The sequence below is a fragment of the Triturus cristatus genome, chromosome 3_1, assembly GCF_964204655.1.
Source record: "Triturus cristatus chromosome 3_1, aTriCri1.1, whole genome shotgun sequence".
NCBI lineage: Eukaryota > Metazoa > Chordata > Amphibia > Caudata > Salamandridae > Triturus > Triturus cristatus.
The window spans coordinates 873,267,597-873,293,552 of record NC_140583.1 but is presented as its reverse complement, the minus strand read 5'-3'; the positions used below and the strand labels follow the sequence as shown (position 1 = coordinate 873,293,552).

The 25,956-nt window shown below is 48.0% G+C and overlaps 1 protein-coding gene across 4 annotated transcripts in view; it reads left to right on the top strand.

Annotated features, from left to right (window-relative positions):
* KLHL23 (kelch like family member 23) overlaps positions 1–25,956 on the top strand; it is a 141,567-nt gene that overhangs the window by 2,372 nt on the left and 113,239 nt on the right. For all 4 annotated transcript variants that reach the window (XM_085645341.1, XM_085645344.1, XM_085645343.1 and 1 more), the window contains exon 2: positions 23,575–24,789. In XM_085645341.1, coding sequence (XP_085501467.1) covers positions 23,575–24,789 — 1,215 coding nt within the window. The remainder of the gene's footprint in view (positions 1–23,574; positions 24,790–25,956) is intronic.

The following is a 25,956-nucleotide window of genomic DNA, read 5'->3' as shown; positions in this document are numbered from 1 at the left end:
TGACTGTAATTTATCCAACCATCCATGCTGACGACTTGGTTCTTTTTCCATTGTTCTACTTATTTCTTGACGTCACATGAGCCACAGAAGTGTAAAATGCTCTCTAAGACTTCTCAGAGCCTATTCCCTGGTAATACATGCCAACCCTAGACTAAAGAAACTGAGAAGAGTACTTGTCCCATATGAGTCAGTTATCTGATTATTGCAGTGCTGTAAACAAAAACAGTGGATTTGGACACCTGTTCTTGTTTACATTTTTGTTACCTTAAGAGTGTGTGAGAGAGACACACACACTCTCTCTTTCTCAGCCGCACAGTTCCTATGCACCTATTACAGCCTATGCCGGTTGCACCAACTCCTTCTTTGTAATCATTCAGACTGCAACATCGCTGGTTCTCCTTACCAGATCAGTGTTTACTTTTAGGCTGTTTGTGGACCTGTTTATGGTCTGATGGGCTGGTTTTAGTGTTGATTTTCATGATATTACCATAAAGATTGCAAGTTCAAATCCATGCAGTCTTCTAGGCCATGCCAAAGTCTTATAACACGTTCAAAACTGCACCAAATTTGCAAACAAGCCACTTTTTTTTTTTAGGTTTCTAATTCACTAAATGGGGCCCCGGGCCACTTTCATTCTGGTACCCGGGCCTATTTTCTGCCCAAGTGCGTCCCTGCTCGTGGTCAAGCGTCGCAGTGTGACACCAACAGAGCAGTGGCATAACAAAACTTTAGGGGCCCCCCTTGCAAAGTACATGGAGGGGGCCCCTCACGCTCTGGACCAATTCAGGAGCTCTCAGGCCAGGGCCCCCTGAAGCTTGCCCCCCGCACCACTGGGTGTGCGGGGGCTATTGTTATGTTACTGGTGGGAGGATAGGTGAATGAGTGAGTCTGGTAGCTCAGTGGACTAATGCGTCAACTGTAGGGGTTTGTGTTTGACCTCATAGTCACACATTCAACTCCCAGTGGGTCCAGTCAGACTTTCATCCTTCTGGAGTCGATAAAATGAATACCATTGAGTTGGGTAACAATAAACATCTGTTATTCAACGCCAAGATACTCTTCTGCATGAACGTGTGCTTTACAAATAAATATGTTATGTGAGAGGATAGATACATGGGAGGATGAAAGGATGACAGAGTAAAGGGACATTTTAGAGGATGGATGGATGGCAGAGTAAATGGCAATCTGAGGAAAGGTGAAAAGATGATAGAGTAAATGAAAATCTTGGAGGGTGGATAAAATGGCCAATGGATGGAATGGTGAACGATTCAAAGTTGGATGAATTAATGAATGGATGACAGAATGTAAATGTGAAATGATTGATAGCAGAAGGTGGATGGGAGGGTGAAAGGATGAATGAATAGATGCTTGGATGGAACAGACAGAGGAGCACTTCTAGGTTGTTTTGGACTCACTTGCACTTGCTTGGTGCCATCAGAGCTTTGGTTCGAAGTGGTAGGATATTTTAATTTTCTGGCTACTCCGTTACACACTGACATGTCTCTCACTCTGCATTCACCCAGCCCCTCCTCTTTCCATGAATTCAGACAGACGTGCCTCTCACCCTGCATTCACACAGTGACACACTCCCCCTGAACTCACATGACTCACACTCTACTTAAGCGAGCACGCCTCCCACTTTGCACTCACGTGGGCACACCACCCACCCAGTTCTCACACACGCACACCACTCACCCTGCACACACACACACTGACATCACTCACTCTCTGCTCATATAGGCACCCCTCTCACCCTGCACTCACATGGGTAGACCGCTACTCACTCAGAGGCACACCCCTCCTTGTGCACTCACATGGGAACATCCTCCCCGTGCACTCACCAAGGTTTATCTCTCATCATGCATTTACAAGGGCTCAAATATCCCCCTGCATTATCCTTGGCTCCCATGCACCTACAAGACCTCAGATCTCACCATGCACTCACATAGGCTCACCTCTCACCATGCACTGTCGCACACTCACCTTTCACCATGCACTAACATAGGTATGCCTCTCACCCTTCCTCCACAAATTCCTCTCTCACATAGGCATACCACTCACCCTGCATGAACATCAGCTCACGTCTCAACCGGCACTCACAGAGGCACACCCTGCATTCACAAGGTCTGAAGTGCAGTCACAGAGGCCCCCCTTTCACACTGCATTCACACGGCTCAGCTGTCACTCTGCACTCACATGGGCTTAAACTTCACTCGGCGCTCAGACAGGTACATCATTCACCCTCCGCTCAGTCACACCTCTCACACTGCATTCCCAGCCACATCTCTCACAGCCTCCACTCACAGACACATCACTCACCCAGCACTCTCACCTGGCACTCACAGTCACTCCTCTCGCCCTACAGTCACATCTCTCTGATCGCTCACGTGCGCACACATGACTCCACAGACGCTTTTTCGGCGGAGGTTTGACTTTCCACGAGGAGCCGAGGCGAGGAGCAGCTGGGTTTGGTGGAAGGGAAGTATACTCTCACAGGATTCATAGCCTGGGATTTCTTCAGACAGCGCCGCCTTTGAGACAGCTGCTGCTCCGATAGCTGCTCATACGAAAGCATTCTTGGGACTGGCACTTTCATTCTCTATCACTCTGCACATTCGGCACATACAGGGCACGAGTCGAGGGTACACGCGGGTGGACGGCGTCCGCCTACTATTTTCACAGAGTGGACGCCGTCCACCCTGCCAGGAAGTTGGGCCCCACTGACAAATATCCTGAATTCGTCCTGGTGTAATTTGCAAACACCGGGACACATTCAGCAGCGCCTGCACATTGTTGTCTGCTTTCGATCACAACAACGTGCAGGCGGGAGGGAGCTTTCTTAGTTCAGACTCCTGCTGGGCCCATAACAAAGGCCGAATTTGAGGGGTCATCAGGCCTCCTTTTGTTGGAGTCTCCTGGCTGGGAGCAGTCAGGAGCCTCACACCTGATGCAAATGAAGCAGATGGGAAACAAAGGCTCACACCTTGTAAGCACTTCACACATACTTAAGGGAGGCAGCTTTTCACATTGTTCAGTCCCTGTTTAGGAGATATGCATGCACTGTAAGAATGTCAGATGTGTTGGTCTTTCCCTGTATTTACACAAAATAAATCTAATTTAGTACCACTGTTTTTTTCTTGTAAAGCACTATGGGTAGAGGAAGTTTACGCAGACAAAAGGCAAGTTTATTTTTTGTGCAGCTTTAAAAAGAGTGAATCTTCTGCCTAAATCAGGAGGGTTTCCCTGTGTACTCGAAATGTGCTCCAATGTACTCATGATAGACCTGCTAAACATAAATGTGAGGGCTCAAGATCTGATGTCACTTCTTATGATCCCACTTCCTGTGATGTCACGCGCCACGATGTCACACACAGTGATGTCACGCGCCGTTATGCCACTTGCATTCCGATTAACTAGGTTAGTCTCCCCACTTCTTTTTTTAGGACTTGTGCCCTGGGCACATACAAAACAAAGGGCATGTCTGCAAAGAGGGTCAACCATTTCCTTGGAGGATGACATTACAATGTCTAAGAAACACTGGAGGAAATTGGTGCTTGTGCAGGAAAAGTAGAAAACACCCAAGTGCTGGCCATGCAAACAAACCAAAATTAAGCAGTTTAATTGATCACAGCTTGGCTTGCATTTACATTACTCCAACGTAATGAGGGAGTCTACCTTATTAGAGGCACCATGTTCTGTCACTGAAATTGAATTTCTCATTAAGTGGTGAGGCGGACGTGCAGAGATAATTTTTAAACCAAGCCCCGTGAGGACAACTTTAAAATACTCAGGCCCAACCGCTGCCAGAGGCCTAACAAAACGTGAGAGGGTCCCCCCTGCACGATGTGCTGAAGGGGCCCTTCATACTCACATCAGCAGGGGCTAAGGGGGCCCCCCTCCAGCATGGGTAAGCCTGGGTAAGCACACTGCGGGGGACTTTGTTACGCCCCTGCAACAGAGATTCAAATTAGCCAACACCCAGATGGTTTCACGTGGGCACTAATAGTGTTAGTGGGGGTAAGAGTGGGTCAAACCCTAGAACTACATAAACATTTATATTGGAACTTAAACATTTTAATCATTTGTTTGTACTCAAAGTCTTGACTCAGAGTCAAATGAAGCAAACACAAGGAGATGATGGACGGAGCTTTGAGACACTCACCTCCAGTCACAGATCTGGGCTGAATCCATCATCGTTCCTTTTTTTTTTTTTTAACACACTTTATTGGTGACTGCTGTACATCATGTACTTACAACATATAAACATACGAATACAGTCTTTTGGTTTTCTCCCCTCAGGTATCATTTACATCCCCAGACTTTTGTATCAATCTGATGTCTCCTATCTTGCATTAGAGGGGAGTCCTATATAGTGCATTATGAATCTGAAATAGTGCATTGATTAAATTCAACCCCCAACTATTCCCCCTCCCACCTTCCTATCCCACCCTAACCCTCTCCTGGTCAGTCAAACTGTCGCTACGTCCGTGTTAACAGGGAGTCATAGGACCTTCTGCTCCGGGGTACCTCGTACTGGTCAGATTCACAGCCTCCCTGCTCCTCGAGTCGTACCGGCCCAAATTGACTCACACTCTTTGTTTTACATTGACGTGGTGTCTGGTGTGGGGGCCAGGTCCAGCGCTTCCAGTGCAATCAACGTGGCCTCCCAATCTAGGGAGATATGTCGCTTCCTCAGGCCTCTCTCCTCCTCCCTTCTAATTGGCGCCCCCTCTGCCCTACCCCACTGGAGCACGTCATCCATCATCGTTCTTTAGCTCACTTCGTCGACACCCCAGTTCAGACCCAGCTATATGCAAACCAGTCTTGACCCTGTGCCTCATGGGAACAGTCCAGCCCAAACTGCCAAGCTAGGTCTTCCCTGGACCGGAAACAAGCATCTTGGGATCGGTTTCAGGTAACACCCCTCATCAGCCAGGCTAGCTAGAATCCAGTGGCAAAGTGAGCTTATTTAAATATTCGGAAAACACAAAATTAAATTGCACTTCATTATGTTGTTTGGCCTGCCCGAAAGGGCCGATCAAACAGTCATGTGTACTTATGAGTGGGCAAACCACTCCTCCCCTACGCCTCTGTCGTCGGAGCAGCCCCGCCCGAAATGCAAAGCTGCAGTAGAAGGAAACATATAATGATAATTCCTTGAGTTATTATCATTTTATGTTTCCTTTTCTGGTGTAGCTAGAAGGGGGTGGGGGGTGTGGTCACGAGTTTTGGGGGCGGCGGCCTCCCCCCGCTATCACCTTTTGTCTAAGGGCAGCAACGTCCACAGCCCAGCAGACCGAGAAATACTTGCCAGCGAACCCCCTCCCCCCCGCTCTTCACTGCGGCTACCGCAGGGCGGCAAACGAAGAGACCGCATAGGGCTAGCTGCTCCACCGCTTTACTGCTGCGAAGCAGTGGGGCAATGCAACGCCGCCTTATCGGAGGAGCCGCCACTGTATAGTTGGCAGAACACAATAGAGAGGCTTTGGAAACTAGTGTCAATGCTCAGCCCACCACAAGCCCTTCTAAAAAAATTGTAAAATTATACATGCTCGTAACCCTAACCTTTTGGACTACAATAGATAAAGATGTGCATAATGCAATTCTCCCAATTATTGTTTCTATTGTTCAGTGATAGCATCTTGATAACAGAGTCAATCTATATTAAGTACATTGCAATTGTTAAAATGTTAGTATTCAAGTTGTCAGTATGTGACCTACATAGTGTGCAAACTATGTACTATAAATAAACTAAAAAGGAAATTAAAAAACTCACTATCATCAGCGCTTAGTGCAATCCGTGTTCAGTACTTAGTGGCTGAGTTTTATTATTAGCTCAGTGTTAAATTAGATTTAACATTAATAGTGTCTATGTATCAATATGGGGGACGCGCTACATTGACTCGAGGTGAACGGCCAACACTTACCTGAATCTTTCTTCTGCATCGTTTCCTGCTGGGAAGACCGGTGGCACGGGCACTAGCTGCACCGCCATACCGCCGTGAGGGGAACGGCCAGGCGGAAACTACATCCCCCAGAAGACCCTGTGCGGCGCCGTCAATCAGCGTCATCGGAGGGCGCCCAGGGCCCTCAAAGCCAGCGCGGCTCTCCCACTGTGCGGGACGCGTGCAGGCGTGCCCGGGCAAAGCCCGGGCCAAGGACGGGCCCATCCGCGTCGGGAAGTGGCCGGGCCGGGGAACCCCCCTGATATTGCACGGTCCAGGCAGGACTTCAGCTACTACACAAGGTACTGATTTGTATGCGGGCAGGGGCGTATTTGTTATTATCTACTAGTACCCATTGGCCATACACACAATGAGCAAACGCAAGGCTACAGGCCCGTCAGTGGGAGGGGGGGTTGCTGGGACCTTGGGCGCTTTCTTGACAAGAGCAGAGTCACTACTGACCCACCAGATTCAGCTGATAGAGAAAAGACTCTCGCTTGATACCCTCTCAGCACATAAACGGTCCTCAATGGGAGGCATAGCTATGGCTAAATCCCCCATGAGTACCCTGCAGACTGTGGAGAACCCATGTATTGCCACCTTGTCCCATGGCACCAATGGAAGTGCGGCACCTTTATTAGTAGGATCAAGTTTCGCCACGGTTGCACAGATTCATAATGCTAGTTCTGCCCAGAAGCCCCCTGGGGATTGTAACTCTGATTATCCTTCTTTATTGAGTGAAGAAAGAGCAGGCCTGTCTATGGTGAATATTGAACCTATATATGTTAGCAACGAGGCCATCACCCAATCAAAAAGAATCAGCAGGGGTGAAGTGACAAGCTTATTGAAACCTCCGACAGTAAGCTCTGATGAGCCGTGTTAGAAATGGGGGTCTCTAGTTGGCAATGGCTGGCCACTGTCCAAGTAGGGACCCTTCTTCCTAAGTCAGAGTAAGCAGCCTACACCCTTTGACAACCCCTGCTAAACCCTGTGGTAACGTAGCACGAGCAGCTAGGCTTATCTCAGAGGCAGTGTGTTAAGCATTTATGACCATACACAGTAATATAATGAGGAACACTACAAATGGACACCACTCAAGTAGTTATGAAAAATAGGTATTTTTATATAGACTTAATCACAAGACCAATAACAGTAAAAATCCACAATACGATAAAAATATAATTACTTTAGAAATGCTGCAAAAATAGTTCAAGGTGCACAAAAGGATGTTTAGTTCAAGGCAGTGGTCTCTGCGACCCTTTTACTCACAAAGTATCTGGTTCCTGGAGCAAAGCAACAAAAATGTCGCTAAGGAGCTGTAGCGATAGATTTCCTCCCGCTAACCAGCGATGCGTTGAATCCTTACCGCAAGGGAGGATGATGCGCTGGGTTGCGGGCAGGACAAAGCGACAAACTTCTTCACGCTAAGCCGGTGATGCGATGAAATCCTTGCCGCGAAGGGAGGATGACGCACCGGGCCTGTTGCGTGTGCGATCGTGCTGCGATGACGAAAATGGCGCTCCGCGAGGGAGCGACGATCCGGATGCGATGCGGGGAAAATGGCGAACGCTTCTGCATCCGCGCTGCGATGATCCTGTTGCGATGATTTTCAGATAGCGGGCGTTTTCGGGCCCGCTGACAAATAATGCGATCTTCTTGGGGATAGCGAGCACTCGGCGACAGCGGAGCGGCGATTTTCCTCACGCTCACCTGCTGCAGCGGCTCGCTAACGGGGGTTAGCGACGATTTTCAGCGCTCTCTTCTCAGCAGTAGAAATAGAGGCCCTGGAACACACAGGGGCCTCACCTGCAGATAGTAATCCTCGCTGGGAGGAAACAGGAGGCTGATGGTGGAGTCTGATGTGCCTGAGACTCCAGCAGGAGGCTAGCTCTCTTCTAGCCCTTGGGTGATTGCTGTAGCAAAAATAAAAGTCCAATCAAAGTTCTTTTCCTCTTCTTGGAGTCCAGTGGTAGCAGCTGCAGGCCAGTCCCAGAAACAGCACACAGGGCACAAGGACAGTCCTTCTCTTGCAGATTCCTGTAGCCACACGGACAGAGGTTCTTCTTGTTATCCAGGAGCAATACCCATTGTAGGGGTTTGTGCACAAATATTTATACCCCCAAAGTCTTTGTTCTTAGGGGTCCCAAGCCTCTGAACCCAGCCAGAACCAGTTTTGCCCAGCCCTGGAGCACTTTGTTGATCAGGCTGCATCCTTCCTTTCAGAAAGAGGGGGTCTGCCTCAGACGCACAGTGGGAGGTGGAGCCAGCTTTCACCTTGCCAGGCACAGCCCTATTCAAGTGCAGGAGCTACCCCTCCCCTCACACCTAGGCAGGTCGCTCTGTTCAACCCAGGTCTGACTCAGCCTGCCCTGTCCCTCCAAAACCAGACAGCCAATACACATAATAGCAGAGCAACTGGAAGGCTTAGGCAAGAAAGTACCTATACTCTAAAAGTGGTAGTTTCAAACCCAGAATATAAAAATAACCTTCACTAAAAGATGTATTTTAATATTCTGAGCTCAGGCATACTAGATTCGTTTTTCTACCATGTTCTGTGGGTCAGTTAGGACTATAGGATGTAATAGCCCAGACCTCCCATTCTGGCCTATGGAGAACAGGTAGCCTTACAGTAGTGAAAAACGAAATTGGGTGTAATTCACTACTAGGACATGCTACATACAACAGGGCATGTCCTACCTTACACATAAAATGCGCCCTATCATAAGGGGGGCTTACATGATGCCAAGGGAAGGTTTAGGGGCTGGGAAGCGGGTTCACTTCACAGCCAAGATGGCAGTTCTGGACTGCACGCAGACACTGCAGTGGCAGGTCTGAGACACACTTTACAAGCTGCTTCTGTGGGTGGCACAAACCAGTGCTGCAGGCCCACCAGCAGTATTCGGTTTACCAGCCCTGGGCACACACCGGCCACGCTACTAGGGACTAACAGGTAAACTGAATAAGCCAATCATGGATGTACCAATTCATATGTCATCTTTACAAAGGGAGCATTCGCGATGTGGCACTGAATGGCAGCGGCACAGCGCCCAGAGCATCTATAACCAGCAAAAACAGAGGAGACACAGCGAAAAAAAAGGAAGGGAGACTCACGCCAATGGTGCCAGGTCTAACACGCGTCCCCTCCAGCTGAAATGTGGGGAGAACTACCCATCCCCTTGGAAGTTCTCTTCACTAAGGCGGAAAAATCTGGACAGACCATCAGCATTGGCGTGTTCTGTACCAGGGCGATGTTCCACCGTAAAGTCCATACCCTGTAGGGAAATGGACCACCTTAACAACTTGGGATTCTCACCCCTCATCTGCATCAACCATCTGAGGGGCCTGTGGTCTGTCTGAACCCGGAAGTGAGTCCCAAAAAGGTATGGTCTCAGCTTCTTCAGTGCCCAGACCACAGCAAATGCCTCACGCTCAATTGCGCTCCACTTCTGTTCCCGTGGAAGTAACCTCCTACTGATGAAGGCTACGGGTTGGTCTAGTCCCTCCTCATTCATCTGTGACAGAACAGCCCCCACCCCATGCTCTGAAGCGTCTGTCTGGACAATAAATTCCTTAGCAAAGTTGGGCGCCAGGAGCACGGGCGCTGTACACATGGCAGTTTTGAGGGCATCAAAAGCTTTCTGACAGGTGTCAGTCCAGTTCACAATCTTGGGCTGCTTCTTGGAAGTCAGCTCAGTCAAGGGGGCAACGATGCTGCCATACCCCTTGACAAACCTCCTGTAATAACCCGTGAGTCCTAAGAAGGCCCTCACCTGGGTCTGGGTCCTTGGGGGCTCCCACGCCAGGATGGTTTCAATCTTGGGCTGTAGAGGTGCCACCTGGCCACTCCCTACCTGGTGTCCTAAGTACACCACCGAACCCTGCCCAATCTGGCACTTACTGGCCTTGATTGTGAGGCCTGCTCGGCGCAGCGCCATCAACACTTCCCAGAGGTGGTGTAAGTGGTCCTCCCACGAGGAACTGAATACTGCAATGTCATCCAGGTAGGCGGCACTGAAATCCTCCAGCCCAGCCAACACCTGATTGACCAACCTCTGGAAGGTGGCAGGGGCATTCTTCATTCCAAAGGGCATCACACGGAACTGGTAGTGCCCATCTGGGGTGGAGAATGCTGACCTCTCCTTTGCCCCATCAGTTAAGGCGATCTGCCAGTACTCAGACGTTAGATCAAACGTGCTGAGGTACCGGGCAGCCCCTAACCGATCTATGAGCTCATCAGCTCTGGGGATGGTGTGCGCGTCGGTCCTCGTGACCGAATTGAGACCTCGATAGTCCACACAGAACCTAAGTTCTGGAGTGTCACCAGCTTTTGGTACCAAGACCACGGGGCTGGACCAGGGGCTTCTAGAGGACTCAATCACCCCTAGAGCAAACATTTTGGAGACCTCCTCCTTGATGTAGGCCCTTACCCGGTCAGTCACTCGGTAAGCCTTGTGCTTGACAGGAGGACTGTCCCCGGTGTCCACCTCATGGACGCACCAGTCAGTGACACCAGGTACCAGGGAAAATAAATCAGGGAATTGCCCCAACAGCTGGCGGCAATCTAACTGTTGCTCAGGGGTCGGTGTGGTGGAGAGGACCACACCCTCCACTGACCCATCCTTTTCTCCTGCACACAGGAGGTCAGGAAGAGGCTCACTTTCCTCCTCCATCCCTGCATCTGTGGCAAGGAGCATGCCCACTTCAGACCTCTCAAAGTGGGGCTTCAGGCGATTCACATGCAGGACCCGCAGGGGGTTCCTGGGAGATTTAAAGTCCACCAAATAGGTAACTTGACTTTTGCGCTCCACCACCTCAAAGGGACCGGTCCACTTATCTTGGAGCGCACAAGGCTCCACTGGGGCCAGTACCCAAACCTTCTGACCAGGTTGAAATTCGACCAGAGTGGCATTCTGGTCGTGCCAACGTTTCATCTCCTCCTGGCTGGCTTCCAGATTTGCCTCAACAATTTTTCTGAAACGCCGAGTTTGGTTCCGGAAGGCCAGGATGTAGCTAAATACATCCTGGGGAGGTTTCCTGGGAGATTGCTCCCAGCCTTCCTTGACCAAACTCAGAGGTCCTCTTACCGGATGGCCATAGAGCAGTTCAAAGGGACTGAACCCTAAGGACTTCTGTGGCACTTCACGGTATGCAAACAACAGGCAGGGCAAGAGGACGTCCCACTTACGCCTCAGGGGCTCTTCTAGGCCCATGATCATGCCCTTCAAGGTCCGGTTGAATCTCTCAACCAGACCGTTACCCTGGGGGTGGTAAGGAGTGATGAACTTGTAAGTCACCCCACACTCCTTCCACAGGGACTTCATATACTGGGAGATGAAGTTGGTCCCCCTGTCGCTCACCACCTCTCTGGGGAACCCCACACGGGAGAAGATCCCTATCAGTGCACGTCCCACCACGGGGGCCGTCACTGTCCTGAGCGGGATGGCTTCAGGGTACCGGGTGGCATGGTCCACCAAGACCAGGATGTACCTGTTGCCCATGGCTGTCTTGGGGTCCAGAGGCCCCACAATGTCGATGCCCACTCGCTCGAATGGGGTGCTAACAACTGGGAAGGGTTGGAGTGGGGCTTTGATCTTCCCCCCACTCTTCCCACTTGCCTGGCAAGTCTCACAGGTCCTACAATACGTATCTGAACTCTTGCGCATCTGGGGCCAATAAAAGTGGGTGACCAGCCTTTCAAAGGTCTTAGTCTGCCCCAGATGTCCTGCCAATGGGATGTCATGAGCCAACCCCAGTAGGAAGGTTCTGAAGCACTCGGGTACCACCAGCACACGGGCTGACCCCGGCTCAGCAACCTTAGGCTCGCTATACAGGAGACTGTTCTCCCAATAAATCAGATGTGAACCGGACACATCACCTGCTGCCTGGGCTGCAGCCTGTTGCCGCATACCCTCAAGAGAGGGGCAAGTTCTCTGCTGTTCACAAAACTCCTCCCTAGTGGGCCCCCCTTCCTGCTGCCACTGGGTCAGCTCAGGCAGGTCTCCCAGGTCGGTACTCTGCTCCCCGGTAGGCTCCAGGGCATCCCCCTCAGGGTCTGCTCCCTCCTGGGCCGTGGGAAACAAGGGGGCCGGTTTCCCGCGCCCCCTGCCCCCTCCCTCTAAGGCAGGGACCTGGGCCATATTCTCAGGCTCCAGGTCTTTCTCAATACTCTCTTTGGCTGCCATGGACCGAGTGGTAGCACATGCCCACTCAGGCAGTCCCAACATTTGCAAGTGAGCTCTCTTCTCCACCGTAGCCCACGGGGAGTTCTCCAAATCATTGCCCAACAGACAGTCCACAGGCATGGCGGGCCTCACAGCTACCTGAAGAGTTCCTGAGACCCCCCCCCCCCACTCAAAGGGAACCTGAGCCACCTCACAGTGGCTCTCTGTTGTCTGCAGACACTACTGGGTAGAATGCATGGGGCACAACCTGCTCTTTGGACACCAACCGGGAGCTGACAGCAGTTACACTGGCTCCTGTGTCCCTCAGAGCCTCCACTCTATGGCCATTGATGGTTACCCACTGCCTGTATTTTTTAGTGTTATCAGGCAGTGCAGGCTTAGGAACCATTTCAAAGTCTCCTAGTGAGACAAGGGTCAACTCTACGGGGTCCCACCCACCGGGGGCACCCATCTCCTCCTCCCCCAGGGCTACACTAGCAAGCTGGCGGGGCGGTGCACGGGGTGGTGCAGGAGTATCCTTTTGGGAACACTGGGGGTCAAAGTATCTGTGGCCCACCTGGCCACATTTAAAACAAGTAGGGGGCCTCCTTGGAACAGGATTACCTGTTGGAGGCACGGGCTTGTTATCCGGGGAGGCTGGGATACCACTGCCTGGTTCCCTTGGGAATTATCTTGGGGCCCTCGGTTGAACTCCCTTGGTTTACCCCTGTCCCCCCCACCTCTCTGCTGGGGACCCTGCCCACCTTTGGCGAAGTCTCCCACTGGACCCTTGCGAACCCGGGTGCTCACCCAGCGGTCCGCCTCCTCAGCAAGCTTCCTAGGGTTAGTCAGCTTGCAATCTATCAGATGCTGGCGTAGCTCAGGAAAACAGTTACTAGAAAAATGCTCCCATGCAATCAAGTCATACAGTTGCTCAAAAGTTTCTACTTTGCTGCCTTTTACCCAGCGCTCCATTGCTCTGCCAAAAAAAGACACATATTCTACCCACGTGATACCCTCTATCTTCTTGCAAGTTCTAAATCTCTGCCTGTACATTTCAGGGGTCAAACCATAGCGGGTAATCAAAGCTTCCTTCATGTGGGCATAAATCATTCTACTTTCTGGGGGTAGGTCCAACAAGGTATCCCTCCCCTCACTCACAAAGCGTCCCCACAACCCCGCTCTCCAATCCTTCTCAGGGACCCGGTGGGACACCATAGCTAATTCATAAGCGGCAAACCATTGCCCAATATCCTCACTTTTATGAAAATCCTTAATAACCTCTTTAGGTATATACACTCTACTCTCATTATGCACTACCGGTATGCTGCCACCAGAGGGGGAGATCTCAATACTCTTGGCCTTAATCTCCAACTCCCTCAAAATTCTCTCATGTTCAAATTTCATCTTCATTATCTCAACTTCCAACTTCTTATTCTCTAGGTCTCTCTGACCATCCAATTTAAGCTTAGCCATCTCCATATTATGCCGCCTATCTCTCTCCCTGTCCTCCATCTCTTCTGGAGTCTGGCCCCTTGAGGACACACTAGTGCCCGGGCTGGAAACTGCTTTATCCCCTACCAAATCTACAATTTCGTCCTGCCGCTCTCCTGCATCCTCTCCTCCCTCCACAGGCTCTTCTACATTCTGTGGGGCATCCCTGGCTTCTAACCAGGCCTTCAGCGCCTTGTAATACTCTTCCCTTTTAGTGAGACCTGTGATAGGGACTGTGAAGCGTTTGCAAAAATATTTGAGCTGCTTGGCATTGTAGGTGTCTAATTTCTCTTCTTCCCAGGAGAGATCCTCAGAGGCATTGGATCTGGGCTTGGCCATTGTAATAATAACTGGCAATATCGATCAAAAATAGAATAAAAAATCTCAAAAACGTACGTGGTTGTGTTATGGTCTGCACTCACTAGTAGTGTACACTATAATTACTGTATGCAATCATAAATGCAAGTCCAGATCCTCACCGCTGACCACCAATGTTAGAAATGGGGGTCTCTAGTTGGCAATGGCTGGCCACTGTCCAAGTAGGGACCCTTCTTCCTAAGTCAGAGTAAGCAGCCTACACCCTTTGACAACCCCTGCTCAACCCTGTGGTAACGTAGCACGAGCAGCTAGGCTTATCTCAGAGGCAGTGTGTTAAGCATTTATGACCATACACAGTAATATAATGAGGAACACTACAAATGGACACCACTCAAGTAGTTATGAAAAATAGGTATTTTTATATAGACTTAATCACAAGACCAATAACAGTAAAAATCCACAATACGATAAAAATATAATTACTTTAGAAATGCTGCAAAAATAGTTCAAGGTGCACAAAAGGATGTTTAGTTCAAGGCAGTGGTCTCTGCGACCCTTTTACTCACAAAGTATCTGGTTCCTGGAGCAAAGCAACAAAAATGTCGCTAAGGAGCTGTAGCGATAGATTTCCTCCCGCTAACCAGCGATGCGTTGAATCCTTACCGCAAGGGAGGATGATGCGCTGGGTTGCGGGCAGGACAAAGCGACAAACTTCTTCACGCTAAGCCGGTGATGCGATGGAATCCTTGCCGCGAAGGGAGGATGACGCACCGGGCCTGTTGTGTGTGCGATCGTGCTGCGATGACGAAAATGGCGCTCCGCGAGGGAGCGACGATCCGGATGCGATGCGGGGAAAATGGCGAACGCTTCTGCGTCCGCGCTGCGATGATCCTGTTGCGATGATTTTCAGATAGCGGGCGTTTTCGGGCCCGCTGACAAATGATGCGATCTTCTTGGGGATAGCGAGCACTCGGCGACAGCGGAGCGGCGATTTTCCTCACGCTCACTTGCTGCAGCGGCTCGCTAACGGGGGTTAGCGACGATTTTCAGCGCTCTCTTCTCAGCAGTAGAAATAGAGGCCCTGGAACACACAGGGGCCTCACCTGCAGATAGTAATCCTCGCTGGGAGGAAACAGGAGGCTGATGGTGGAGTCTGATGTGCCTGAGACTCCAGCAGGAGGCTAGCTCTCTTCTAGCCCTTGGGTGATTGCTGTAGCAAAAATAAGAGTCCAATCAAAGTTCTTTTCCTCTTCTTGGAGTCCAGTGGTAGCAGCTGCAGGCCAGTCCCAGAAACAGCACACAGGGCACAAGGACAGTCCTTCTCTTGCAGATTCCTGTAGCCACACGGACAGAGGTTCTTCTTGTTATCCAGGAGCAATACCCATTGTAGGGGTTTGTGCACAAATATTTATACCCCCAAAGTCTTTGTTCTTAGGGGTCCCGAGCCTCTGAACCCAGCCAGAACCAGTTTTGCCCAGCCCTGGAGCACTTTGTTGATCAGGCTGCATCCTTCCTTTCAGAAAGAGGGGGTCTGCCTCAGACGCACAGTGGGAGGTGGAGCCAGCTTTCACCTTGCCAGGCACAGCCCTATTCAAGTGCAGGAGCTACCCCTCCCCTCACACCTAGGCAGGTCGCTCTATTCAACCCAGGTCTGACTCAGCCTGCCCTGTCCCTCCAAAACCAGACAGCCAATACACATAATAGCAGAGCAACTGGAAGGCTTAGGCAAGAAAGTACCTATACTCTAAAAGTGGTAGTTTCAAACCCAGAATATAAAAATAACCTTCACTAAAAGATGTATTTTAATATTCTGAGCTCAGGCATACTAGATTCGTTTTTCTACCATGTTCTGTGGGTCAGTTAGGACTATAGGATGTAATAGCCCAGACCTCCCATTCTGGCCTATGGAGAACAGGTAGCCTTACAGTAGTGAAAAACGAAATTGGGTGTAATTCACTACTAGGACATGCTACATACAACAGGGCATGTCCTACCTTACACATACAATGCGTCCTATCATAAGGGGGGCTTACATGATGCCAAGGGAAGGTTTAGGGGCTGGGAAGCGGGTGCACTTCACAGCCAAGATGGCAGTTCTGGACTGCACGCAGACACTGCAGTGGCAGGTCTGAGACACACTTTACAAGCTGCTTCTGTGGGTGGCACAAACCAGTGCTGCAGGCCCACCAGCAGCATTCGGTTTACCAGCCCTGGGCACACACCGGCCACGCTACTAGGGACTAACAGGTAAACTGAATAAGCCAATCATGGATGTACCAATTCATATGTCATCTTTACAAAGGGAGCATTCGCGCTGTGGCACTGAATGGCAGCGGCACAGCGCCCAGAGCATCTATAACCAGCAAAAACAGAGGAGACACAGCGAAAAAAAAGGAAGGGAGACTCACGCCAATGGTGCCAGGTCTAACAAGCCGCCTGCAAAGCGCACGAGGGGGGGGGGAGCTGCACAAAAACAGAAGACTAAACCTAAGCCTAGATCCAAACACCAAGTAAATAGGTCTTCTGATAAGCGGATACCAGAGTCTAATACTGGACTGGCCGGGATCTATGTACCAGACGGCGAAAACAGTACAGTAGTGGAGGCCAGGGATGAGCCTGAGCTATGGACACGGTTGGAGACTATGATGGCTACTCTTTTGGGACCCCTCTTAAGCAAATTAGAGGCAATAGAAACAAGGCTGTCACTTTTTCAGAACTCTGACAATGTATTAACCACTGTAGGGGCTTGCAGATGTTTTTGTGTTGCTGGGGGGGGGGGGGGAGCAGAAATCATTAACACGCAAGTCCCATCTCTTATCAATGAGACGGCGCAGAGGGCAAAGGGGGCCAACGATAAGGGTTCAGTGGAACGTGGGGGGGTCGATAGCACCCAATATGAGTGTCCTGACATAATGAGACCAAACCCAATTCCCGTGAATAGGGGGCCAAGGGAGCCTAGGCCAGTGAATTTAGGTAATCCCCCAAGACAGCTAGTGGACACATCTGTACAAGGAAGGGGAGATAATGTGACGCAACAAGGAAAAGAGATGGTTTCTCACCTGGTGCAGAGTACCCCTGGCTTACCTGTTTTAGATCTTCCTCCTGCTTCAAGCCCGCTTACAGTTGTTTTAACAGGCGTCCCAGCTTATACTAACCAAAGGGAGGAACCCACGACACAATTGATTAATAAGGTGGCGCACTGGATGTGCAGAAATGTGGGGTTCAACATCAAAGACCACAGACATATTTTAATGGCAAGGAGAGTATCTTGGGTCGGTGGTACAAGAAAAGTTTTCTCAGGGGACTGTGTGATTGTGACACTTAGGTTCCCCGAACTCGTGCGTAAGACCCTTGACCAGAGTAGAAGGCCTTATTTACCCAATGCGGACTCAAGCATTAGAATACTTCCGCTGGGTTATTTTTACAGACATTCGGTTAACCCGAATATGCCCTATGGACATGCGGGCCGACAGGAGGGTGAGCCTCGGCAGGCTAATATGGTGCTGATAAGTAACATCTTTGCACCACTTAGAGGTCTGGATGATATTGACTGACTAATTTGGGCGGAGGAAGCAGGTAGCGCTTTTAACAATGGGGTGCTTAGTATAGATCATAGATGGAGGGGCGGGGAGCCTAGCCTGGGGACAGATGAAGATCAAGACAATTGCAATACCCAGGTGGCAAATGACCCTGAGATTAAGCGTATAAGTAGGCCAATTGACAGGCCGCATAACCCTCAAGTGACTGTTAATAGAGAGAGGCTAACTGGGAAAGATATAAAAATAGTCTCCTGGAATATAGCATGCTTGTCCTCTAAATTTAAGGACCAACAATGGCTGCTCTATAGTCGGGAGTTTCAGATAATTTGCCTACAAGAAACCTGGGAACCAGTTAATAACAACCTCTTTCTAGAAGGATATACAATCTTCTTTTGCCCAGCACAAAAGGCCTCATCAGGTAGGGCTAGGGGAGGGTTGGTTATCTATGTTGATCTTACACTACAGGGAAGATGGCTGGACCTAGCATGGGGCTCGGAAGTTGTGCAGGGTTTAAAAAATTTTAATTATTGTTACAGGTTACTTTTTATTCATTTTTATAAAGCTAACCCAAATGGACAGGGCTCCGTAAGCCTGCACAAACTAGACACAAGAATTAACCAACCACAGGCGCAAGGGCAGTTGTCTCTCCGGCTGGTTTTAGCAGGTGACTTTAACTGTCACCTGTGTCCAAATCTGGGAGCCTCATCTGGGGATTGGACAACATGCATGGTACAGGATGGTCCACGCCTGAAACATACAAAGGAGGGAAAGGAACTTGGTGGCCTTCTTGATACATATGCATTAGCACACACAATGGATTTGGGTCCCGCTAAGCATGATAATACAGTCCACCCCACATTTAAAGGCAGAGGCTGTGCCTCTTTTATTGATTCCATTTTTGTCTCCACATCACTTAAAAACTGTGTGACTCTGTTTAGTATTGTTTGCAGCGCATTCAGTGACTGTAATCCCCTTGCCTTATCACTTGTTAATGGAGGCCAGGCATAGATTCCCCCCGGAATGGGGGGGGGGGGGGAGGGGGGGTTGACCAGGGCCACTGATCAAGGATGGAGGTTGCGCTGGACACAGGTTGATGGAGAGGCTTTTTATGAAGTATTTTTAAAGGAGGGCTTTCTTGCTGTACAGAAGAGCTTAGTTCCTGAAATGGAAGGGGTAGAAATAGTGAATGACTTTAAAGATGTTGCCCAATTAGTCGACAGTCTGTTGAAAGTCCCAGTCCGCAAGGCTAACTTGGATACCCCAAGATGGTTTGACCATCAATGTTCACGCGCTCTAAGAGACCTAAAAAACACCTTAAAAATGTCCCCTAGGGATAGGGAGAGGGTGACTCTATGCCGGAAAAACTATAAGCTGGTGGTCAAGGGGCATAAAAGTCAATTACAGATACAAGCCTGGGAAGATTTATCAGTGGCGGTGGCACTAAGGGATTCCACCGCCTTCTGGAGAATTATAAATAACCCATCCTTCCAAGAGGCTGATAAGCCAGGATTGAGCAGCAACATTTTACCAGAGCAATGGTGTGAACACTTCCAGAGACTCTATAACCATACCTCGTGCACGAACCAGTTGTTGGAGGACCACTGGGAACAGGCCACACCTTCTCTAAGATTCTCATTGGGAGAGATAAAAACTGGAATTGGAGGCCTAACTAGGAATAAGGCCCCGGGCCCAGACGGGATTCCGCCAGACCTTTTTATTAGCAAAGTAGATCTTTGGGCGCCAATTTTGACTAGGGTCATAAATGCAGCAGTGGACACGGTAATGCCAGTATCCTGGACCACCGCTACAATTGTCCCCATTTTTAAAAAAGGCAATAGGAACAGCCCGCAGTGTTATCGCCTGATTTCCCTCATTGATGTGTCAGCGAAGGTGTTAGGACGGGTGGTTTTTAATCGATTGATCGATTGGGCAGACGAACAACGGGTTATAAGTGACCTACAATTTGGTTTTAGACCTGGAAAATCTACTACCGACCAATGTCTCAATCTGTATCTGATCTCAGCCAAATACACACTAGTTAAGCAAGGAACGATGTATCTGGCATTTATGGACCTGACCGCGGCCTTCGATAGAGTCAATCGAGAGAAATTGTGGGCAATCATGGGCGGGCTTGGTGTGGACCCAGGGATTATTAACATTTTAAAATCATTACATTCACACACCACGGCAGTGGTCAGATATAGTCAGGCGGGGAATACAACAGAACCCTTCCCGTGTTCCAGTGGGGTCAGACAGGGTTGCATATTAGCTCCCTTTTTGTTCACACTATATATAAACGGTCTGGACCGCAAATTAAGTATGTTACAGGTGGATACCCCTAGGATAGGTACCCGGGGATTCCCGGTTCTGCTTTATGCAGATGACGCGGTACTCTTAGCTCGTACCCCCAAAGGTTTGCAGGTTTTAATTGATGGGTTTGTGTCATTTATGGAGAATCTGGACTTATCGCCCAACCTGGCAAAGTCATATGTAATGGAGGTGGGGAAAAAAACAAGCAAATCTTATAAATATACAATTGGATCGCATCAGCTAGGAAAGGTACAGTCCTTTTCATATCTGGGGATTGTATTCGATCATCAATTAAATTTTAAATATCTAATTGAGGATAAGCGTCGGGTAATGACCAGCTGTACCAGATCCATAATGAGATTTGCGCACAGGTTAGGTCGCTGGTCCCCTGAGCAGATATTAAGATTATATAGTGCTATGTGCTGTGCCAAAGCTCTGTATGGAAGTGAGGTGTGGGGCTTTACCCAGACTACACAGATGCAAATTGAAGAAAACATATATCTTAGGTGTCTGTTAAAAGTACCTCAAAGCACACCAGCTCACATTGTGCATGAAGAACTGGGTGTCCGATATATCAGTGACAGTATGGCAGTTAAACCCTTAGTCTGCTGGATAAAGATCTGGGCAAACGAGGAGGCTGTTTTTAGTAGCCAGGTTATAGAAGACTGCCTTTCCCTGGACCACGGGCTAAAAAATCCCTGGCTTAAATACGTGAGGGAGACTCTGGAAAAAATTGGTTCTGCAGACGTATTTGCCAACCCTTCTAAAGTGGGTATGAAAGACAAGGCTTTGGTTAAGGACCAGTTTTTAGGTCTCGCCTGACCCAGCGCATGCGATGGTCTGGCGAGACATTTTGTGAGGGCCCCAAAAAGTGCTACCAGGCCAGCCTAGACCTACAGTGCATGTGCACGGGCGCGCGCGCCGCGCTTTACCGCGATTACTTTCACTTTCGTGGCCGCACGGCCGCTTTGATGTTTGATTGCGATCACTTTTGCGGCCGCTTTGATGTTCTCCGTTAGGCTTCAATAGATTGCAGCAGTTAAAACAAGCATTGGCATAGCCAATAGGTCTCGATTTTGGGACCTTATAAGTGTTTTGTTATGCAACTGTTGCATGGTTAAACACTTATAAGGCCCCAAAGGCGAAACCTATTGGCTATGCCAATGCTTGTTTAAACATGCACTAATGCTCCGGGAAAACACAGAGCTGGCCAAGCAGTCGGTTAGGGAACACCTAGTAGTTAGGTCTGTCAGAGGCATTGAACCATACCTGTCTTGTATAGATAGTGCACATAACAGATTATTAATGACCCGTTTCAGGTTGAATCTCTTGCATCATATTTTGGCGGAACCGGCAGGGTTCTCACCTTCCATAGAAATGAAGGGGCCCTGTGGCTGCGATCATAGATCTCCTCAGGACACCCTTCATTTCATTTTTTCTCTTACCCCAGGAGATTCTTCTTGAAGGGAATCTTAAAAGAAAGCCAGATTTAAACAGGCACGGGTGGCACTGTTATTTTTAAAATTGGCCCCAGATACTTTTACACTGTTTTGTATTATAAACGTTTTAAGGGCTGCATTCAGACTAAGGAACACAAGGGGTAGCGGTAACCGGTAGCTTTTCTGTTATAATTACTTAATGTTTTATGAATGATCCCCATAACTATAGATGAATTGGTCGGATACGCGACAAGGATCTTTTTAATGTTCAGATGGAAATTGTATTATATGGTTTAAAAAAATAAAATTTAAAAAATAAGGAAAACAAATCTTGTATTATTAACTTTTTTTAACCTGTACTTGTAACTGGTTTTGATAAATTTGGTTGCTTTTATGGTATTTCTATATATCGAATAAAGTTCTATGAATGAAATAAACTAAAAAGGAAATTAAAAAACTCACTATCATCAGCGCTTAGTGCAATCCGTGTTCAGTACTTAGTGGCTGAGTATTATTATTAGCTCAGTGTTAAATTATATTTAACATTAATAGTGTCTATGTATCAATAATGCCCTTGTTGTATCAGTTGCTCAGTATTGCTAGTGGCTTAGTATACTCACTATTAATGGCTCTGTATAATCAGCAGCTTGGTATGATCAACTGCTTAGCATTGTTAGTTAATTTGTATTATTAATGGATCACTGTTTTCAGTGGCTGATTACTGTCAATATCACAAGGGGCCAGTATCAACAGCAGCTCAGTATCATACCTTGATCAATGTCATCAATAGTTTAATGTAATTTTTGTTTTTAAAATGTTTGACTTTTCTAGGGGCAAAGGGTATGCCCAGGCCGGAGTCCTGTGCTCATGGTGCCATTGCACTGGAGTGCCATCTCAATGACTAGGCCCAAACAGGCCAAAGTTAGTCTTGGGATGCTTGTTGTCTCATCTGGTGATGACCTGGCGTGGTAGTTTCTGGCTGCACTGTTCTTATTGAAGGAGCACACACTCTCATTTATAATGGCTTGTCTTTGTCTAAACTGTCATAATAGGCAAACAATGATAGACTGGAATGTCACCCCTAGTAATTACCAGTGACTGAGATAAATTCAAATATTTCATACATTTTTGTTTTTCTATGTGAGTCACCCTAAGTGCAACAGGTATGCTCAGACATGGGTCCTTTGCTCATGGTGCTGTTGTATTCAAGCTGCACCTCATTGATGAGGCCCAGATAGATGACAATTGTTTTGGTGTTGCTTGTGTCCCTCTCTGGGTGGAAGGTGGCCTGGTAGTTTGGGCTCAAGTGTTTCTATTGGAGCAGGACCAAGTCTGATTTGCATATGCGGGTCCTTGTCTAGAGGAGCATAAAGGGCAAATGTAGTTCTGTATAATCATAGGCACCATGTAGTGCCCATCCATGACCCACTGTCATCAGCCACTCAGTACCATCAATGGCTCTAAATCATTTGACTTATCAGTGGCTTAGTATTATGTGAGATTCAGTATTATTCATTAGCATTAATGTCTGTATAATGCCTGATAGAGTCTTTGCCTCATCAGTGACTGATCTGGGACTCCGCATTATCCCAATTCTCAATATGCCCAGTGGATTAGCATAGGCCCCATCAGTGACTCAGTATGATGCCTTGATTCCATTCTGCAGGAGACATAAGACTGGCTGCAAGGAAGGAACGGCTAGAGAAAAATATATGCACATTGAACCACTACTGGAGAGAAGATAGACCAAGGGTGTAGACAGGATAGGAGGGAGGCAGTAGGACGGTCATTTCAATGGTATATTTTCTGGAGCAGCAATAGTGGTGTCCGGCTCACTGGCAAAGGAACAGCGATGGCCTTTATATCTCCTTGCACACTATAAAACCGATGTTGTTCCTCTTGCATAGTATTTAAGTTGACATTTCTTTTGAGGTTCACCATATATCACATAGTCTTTATTTGCTGTACTTCCATTGGATATTAAGACCACACGCTCTTCTGTTGGGCACATCAATGTTGTTGCACCTGCACAGAATTAATTTTCCTAGGGACGGTGAATAATTTTTTATGAGTGCTGTAAAATTAATTACTACAAATTATCTTTAAAAAAAAGTTTTCATGAGGGGGTTCCATTCAAATCCCCTCTAGAAAGGATTGGCGTGCTTGCTGCGGTAGTCAATAAATTATCACAACTCGTATAACTTGAATGAAATTACTGCAGTATGTGAGGGGGTTCCTTTGAGGTGAAATAAATGCTCCTGTCACTCTGGGACTCTAATTTGGCTATTTTTAATTCTTTAACAGGCATTGAATAAATGTTCCCAATCGACTGAAGAACTAACCATGATTTGTATACCTTTCTTTACAGCAATGTCGCTGAAAGGGCAGGAAGACTATGTGTACGTCTTCAACAATCCTTCTCACCCAGTGGATTTTCTTGAGGCCTTTCGAAAATTTTATATTGATGGGTTGTTTACTGATATCACTTTGCAATGTTCATCAGGGCGAATCTTTCACTGCCACAAAGCGGCCTTGGCTGCATGCAGCACTTACTTCAAGGTGATGTTTACAGCTGACATGAAGGAAAAATCCAAAAATCAAATCAAACTGTCTGGGATTGACCACAATATACTCGAGGCCCTTATAAATTACACATACACGACACAGATACGAATAACAGAAAGAAATGTCCAAAGTCTTCTTCAAGCTGCTGATCTTCTACAGTTTGTTTCGGTAAAGGATGCTTGCGAGCAGTTTCTGGTACGACATCTTGACGTGGACAACTGTATTGGAATGCACTCATTTGCAGAATTTCATGTCTGTTCGGATCTGGAGAAGGAATCTCGAAGAATAATCTTTTCAAGATTTGAAGAGGTCTGGAGACAGGACGAGTTTCTTGAAATAAACAGTAGAAAACTTAAGTATATGCTGTCTGGAGAGAACCTCAATGTTTGGAAAGAAGAGACGCTGTTGGAAGCAGTCATCAAGTGGATTGCCCACGATGTGGGGAAGAGAATTGAACACATTCATGATCTGCTCAGATGCGTCAAAGTCGATTTAGATGAAAACTATTTGAGGGCTTCTTTGGAATTACGTAAAGTCTACCTCCTCAGTGAAAACAAGATCCGGGCCCTGATATACTGTGCTTTGAGACCACAAACAAAAGAGTTATGCAAAAGATCCACAGCCAACATGTACGTTATTGGAGGCTACTATTGGCATCCACTGTCTGAGGTCCACGTATGGGACCCTCTGACCAACACCTGGGTCCAGGGAAGGGATATGCCAGACCACACAAGGGAAAGCTATAGTGCCACTAGCCTAGGACCAAATATTTATGTCACAGGGGGGTATCGGACAGACAATATAGAAGCCTTGAATACCATGTGGATTTATAACACAGAGGCCGATGAATGGACAGAAGGACTTCCCATGCTCAATGCAAGGTATTATCATTGCTCAGTTACATTATGTGGATGCGTCTATGCTCTTGGAGGTTACAGAAAAGGGGCTCCAGCAAACGAGGCTGAGTTTTATGACCCACTCATAAGAAAATGGGTGCCTATTGCAAGCATGATTAAAGGTATGTATCACCGCTATTATTATTTTCTCTTTAACATCTTTCCTGATTGTTTTAATTATACAGTTTGTAAGAGCATACTGAATAATTTGACATTCTCAGGTGAGTTTCAGATCTGATTAATTTGTTGATCAGCAGCAATCAGTTAGTTGCACCAAATCAGGTGGTACGTCAGCCAAATTCAGGGTGCAAGTGTATTGCCTTGGCTGGTCACCTGCACTTCTTGATTCTGTAGCTCTCAACTCCCCTTCCCGACTGCCATTGCTGGAGTAGTCATTTGGGCATTCTGACTTTGGGCAGCTTTTAGGGATGGATGGGTAATTACGATCCAGTCCTGAAAATACTGCTTCAAAATATCTGAAGAATTGAGCACCACTTGTCCAATTGTTTTTGACATTCATTTTGCAGGGGTACCTTCCCTAGCAAATCTAATGGAAATTGTGAGGCTTTCCCAATAGGCTAATTCTCATGGTGCAGTACGGGCTGGTTTTAACATTTATGCCAGGACTGTTTTAGAACCCTGTCCAGTGCTGCCAACTGCCCGTCTGCTCCCGGGAAATTAGGTGCCAACATAAAACTGTTGTGGTGGTGGTGGTGGGGGGCTGGGGGGGGGGGTTTGAGGGTGGATGCCTGTCTCTGCAACTTCATGCCATTTGCCTTTCCTTTTAAGCGAAATCTTCCTGACTCCACTTTTTTAATTCACAAGTCTATGAGCAATGTTGGCATGTTGGCTGCTAGTAACAGAGCCCATGGAAGTGGTCCATCAGACTATGCACACTATATATATATTTATATATATATATATATATTTATTACCTACTGGCGGTCGCCAGTAGGTAGTTATAGTTAGGACCCTGTTTCCATAGGAAAACCGCAACATTCTATTTTGAATAACTTTGGCGCCGGTCGACGAATCCTCGCGAAATTTTCAAAATAGGTGGGGCGCTGCGCTCCGCTCCTACCCTGAAAGTCTCGGGGGGATTCGTCAAGCGGGGGCTGAGATAAAAGGGGGGTCCCAAAACGCGTTTTTCCCATGCATTTTTCCATAGGACCTTTAGACACAGCTACAGCCCGAACGGCTGAACAGAGTTCCTTCAAATTTGGCAGAGAGGTAGTCTACAGGTCAAGGAAGTGCCTTTTGTAGGTTTGGTGTAAATCTGTTCAGTAGAT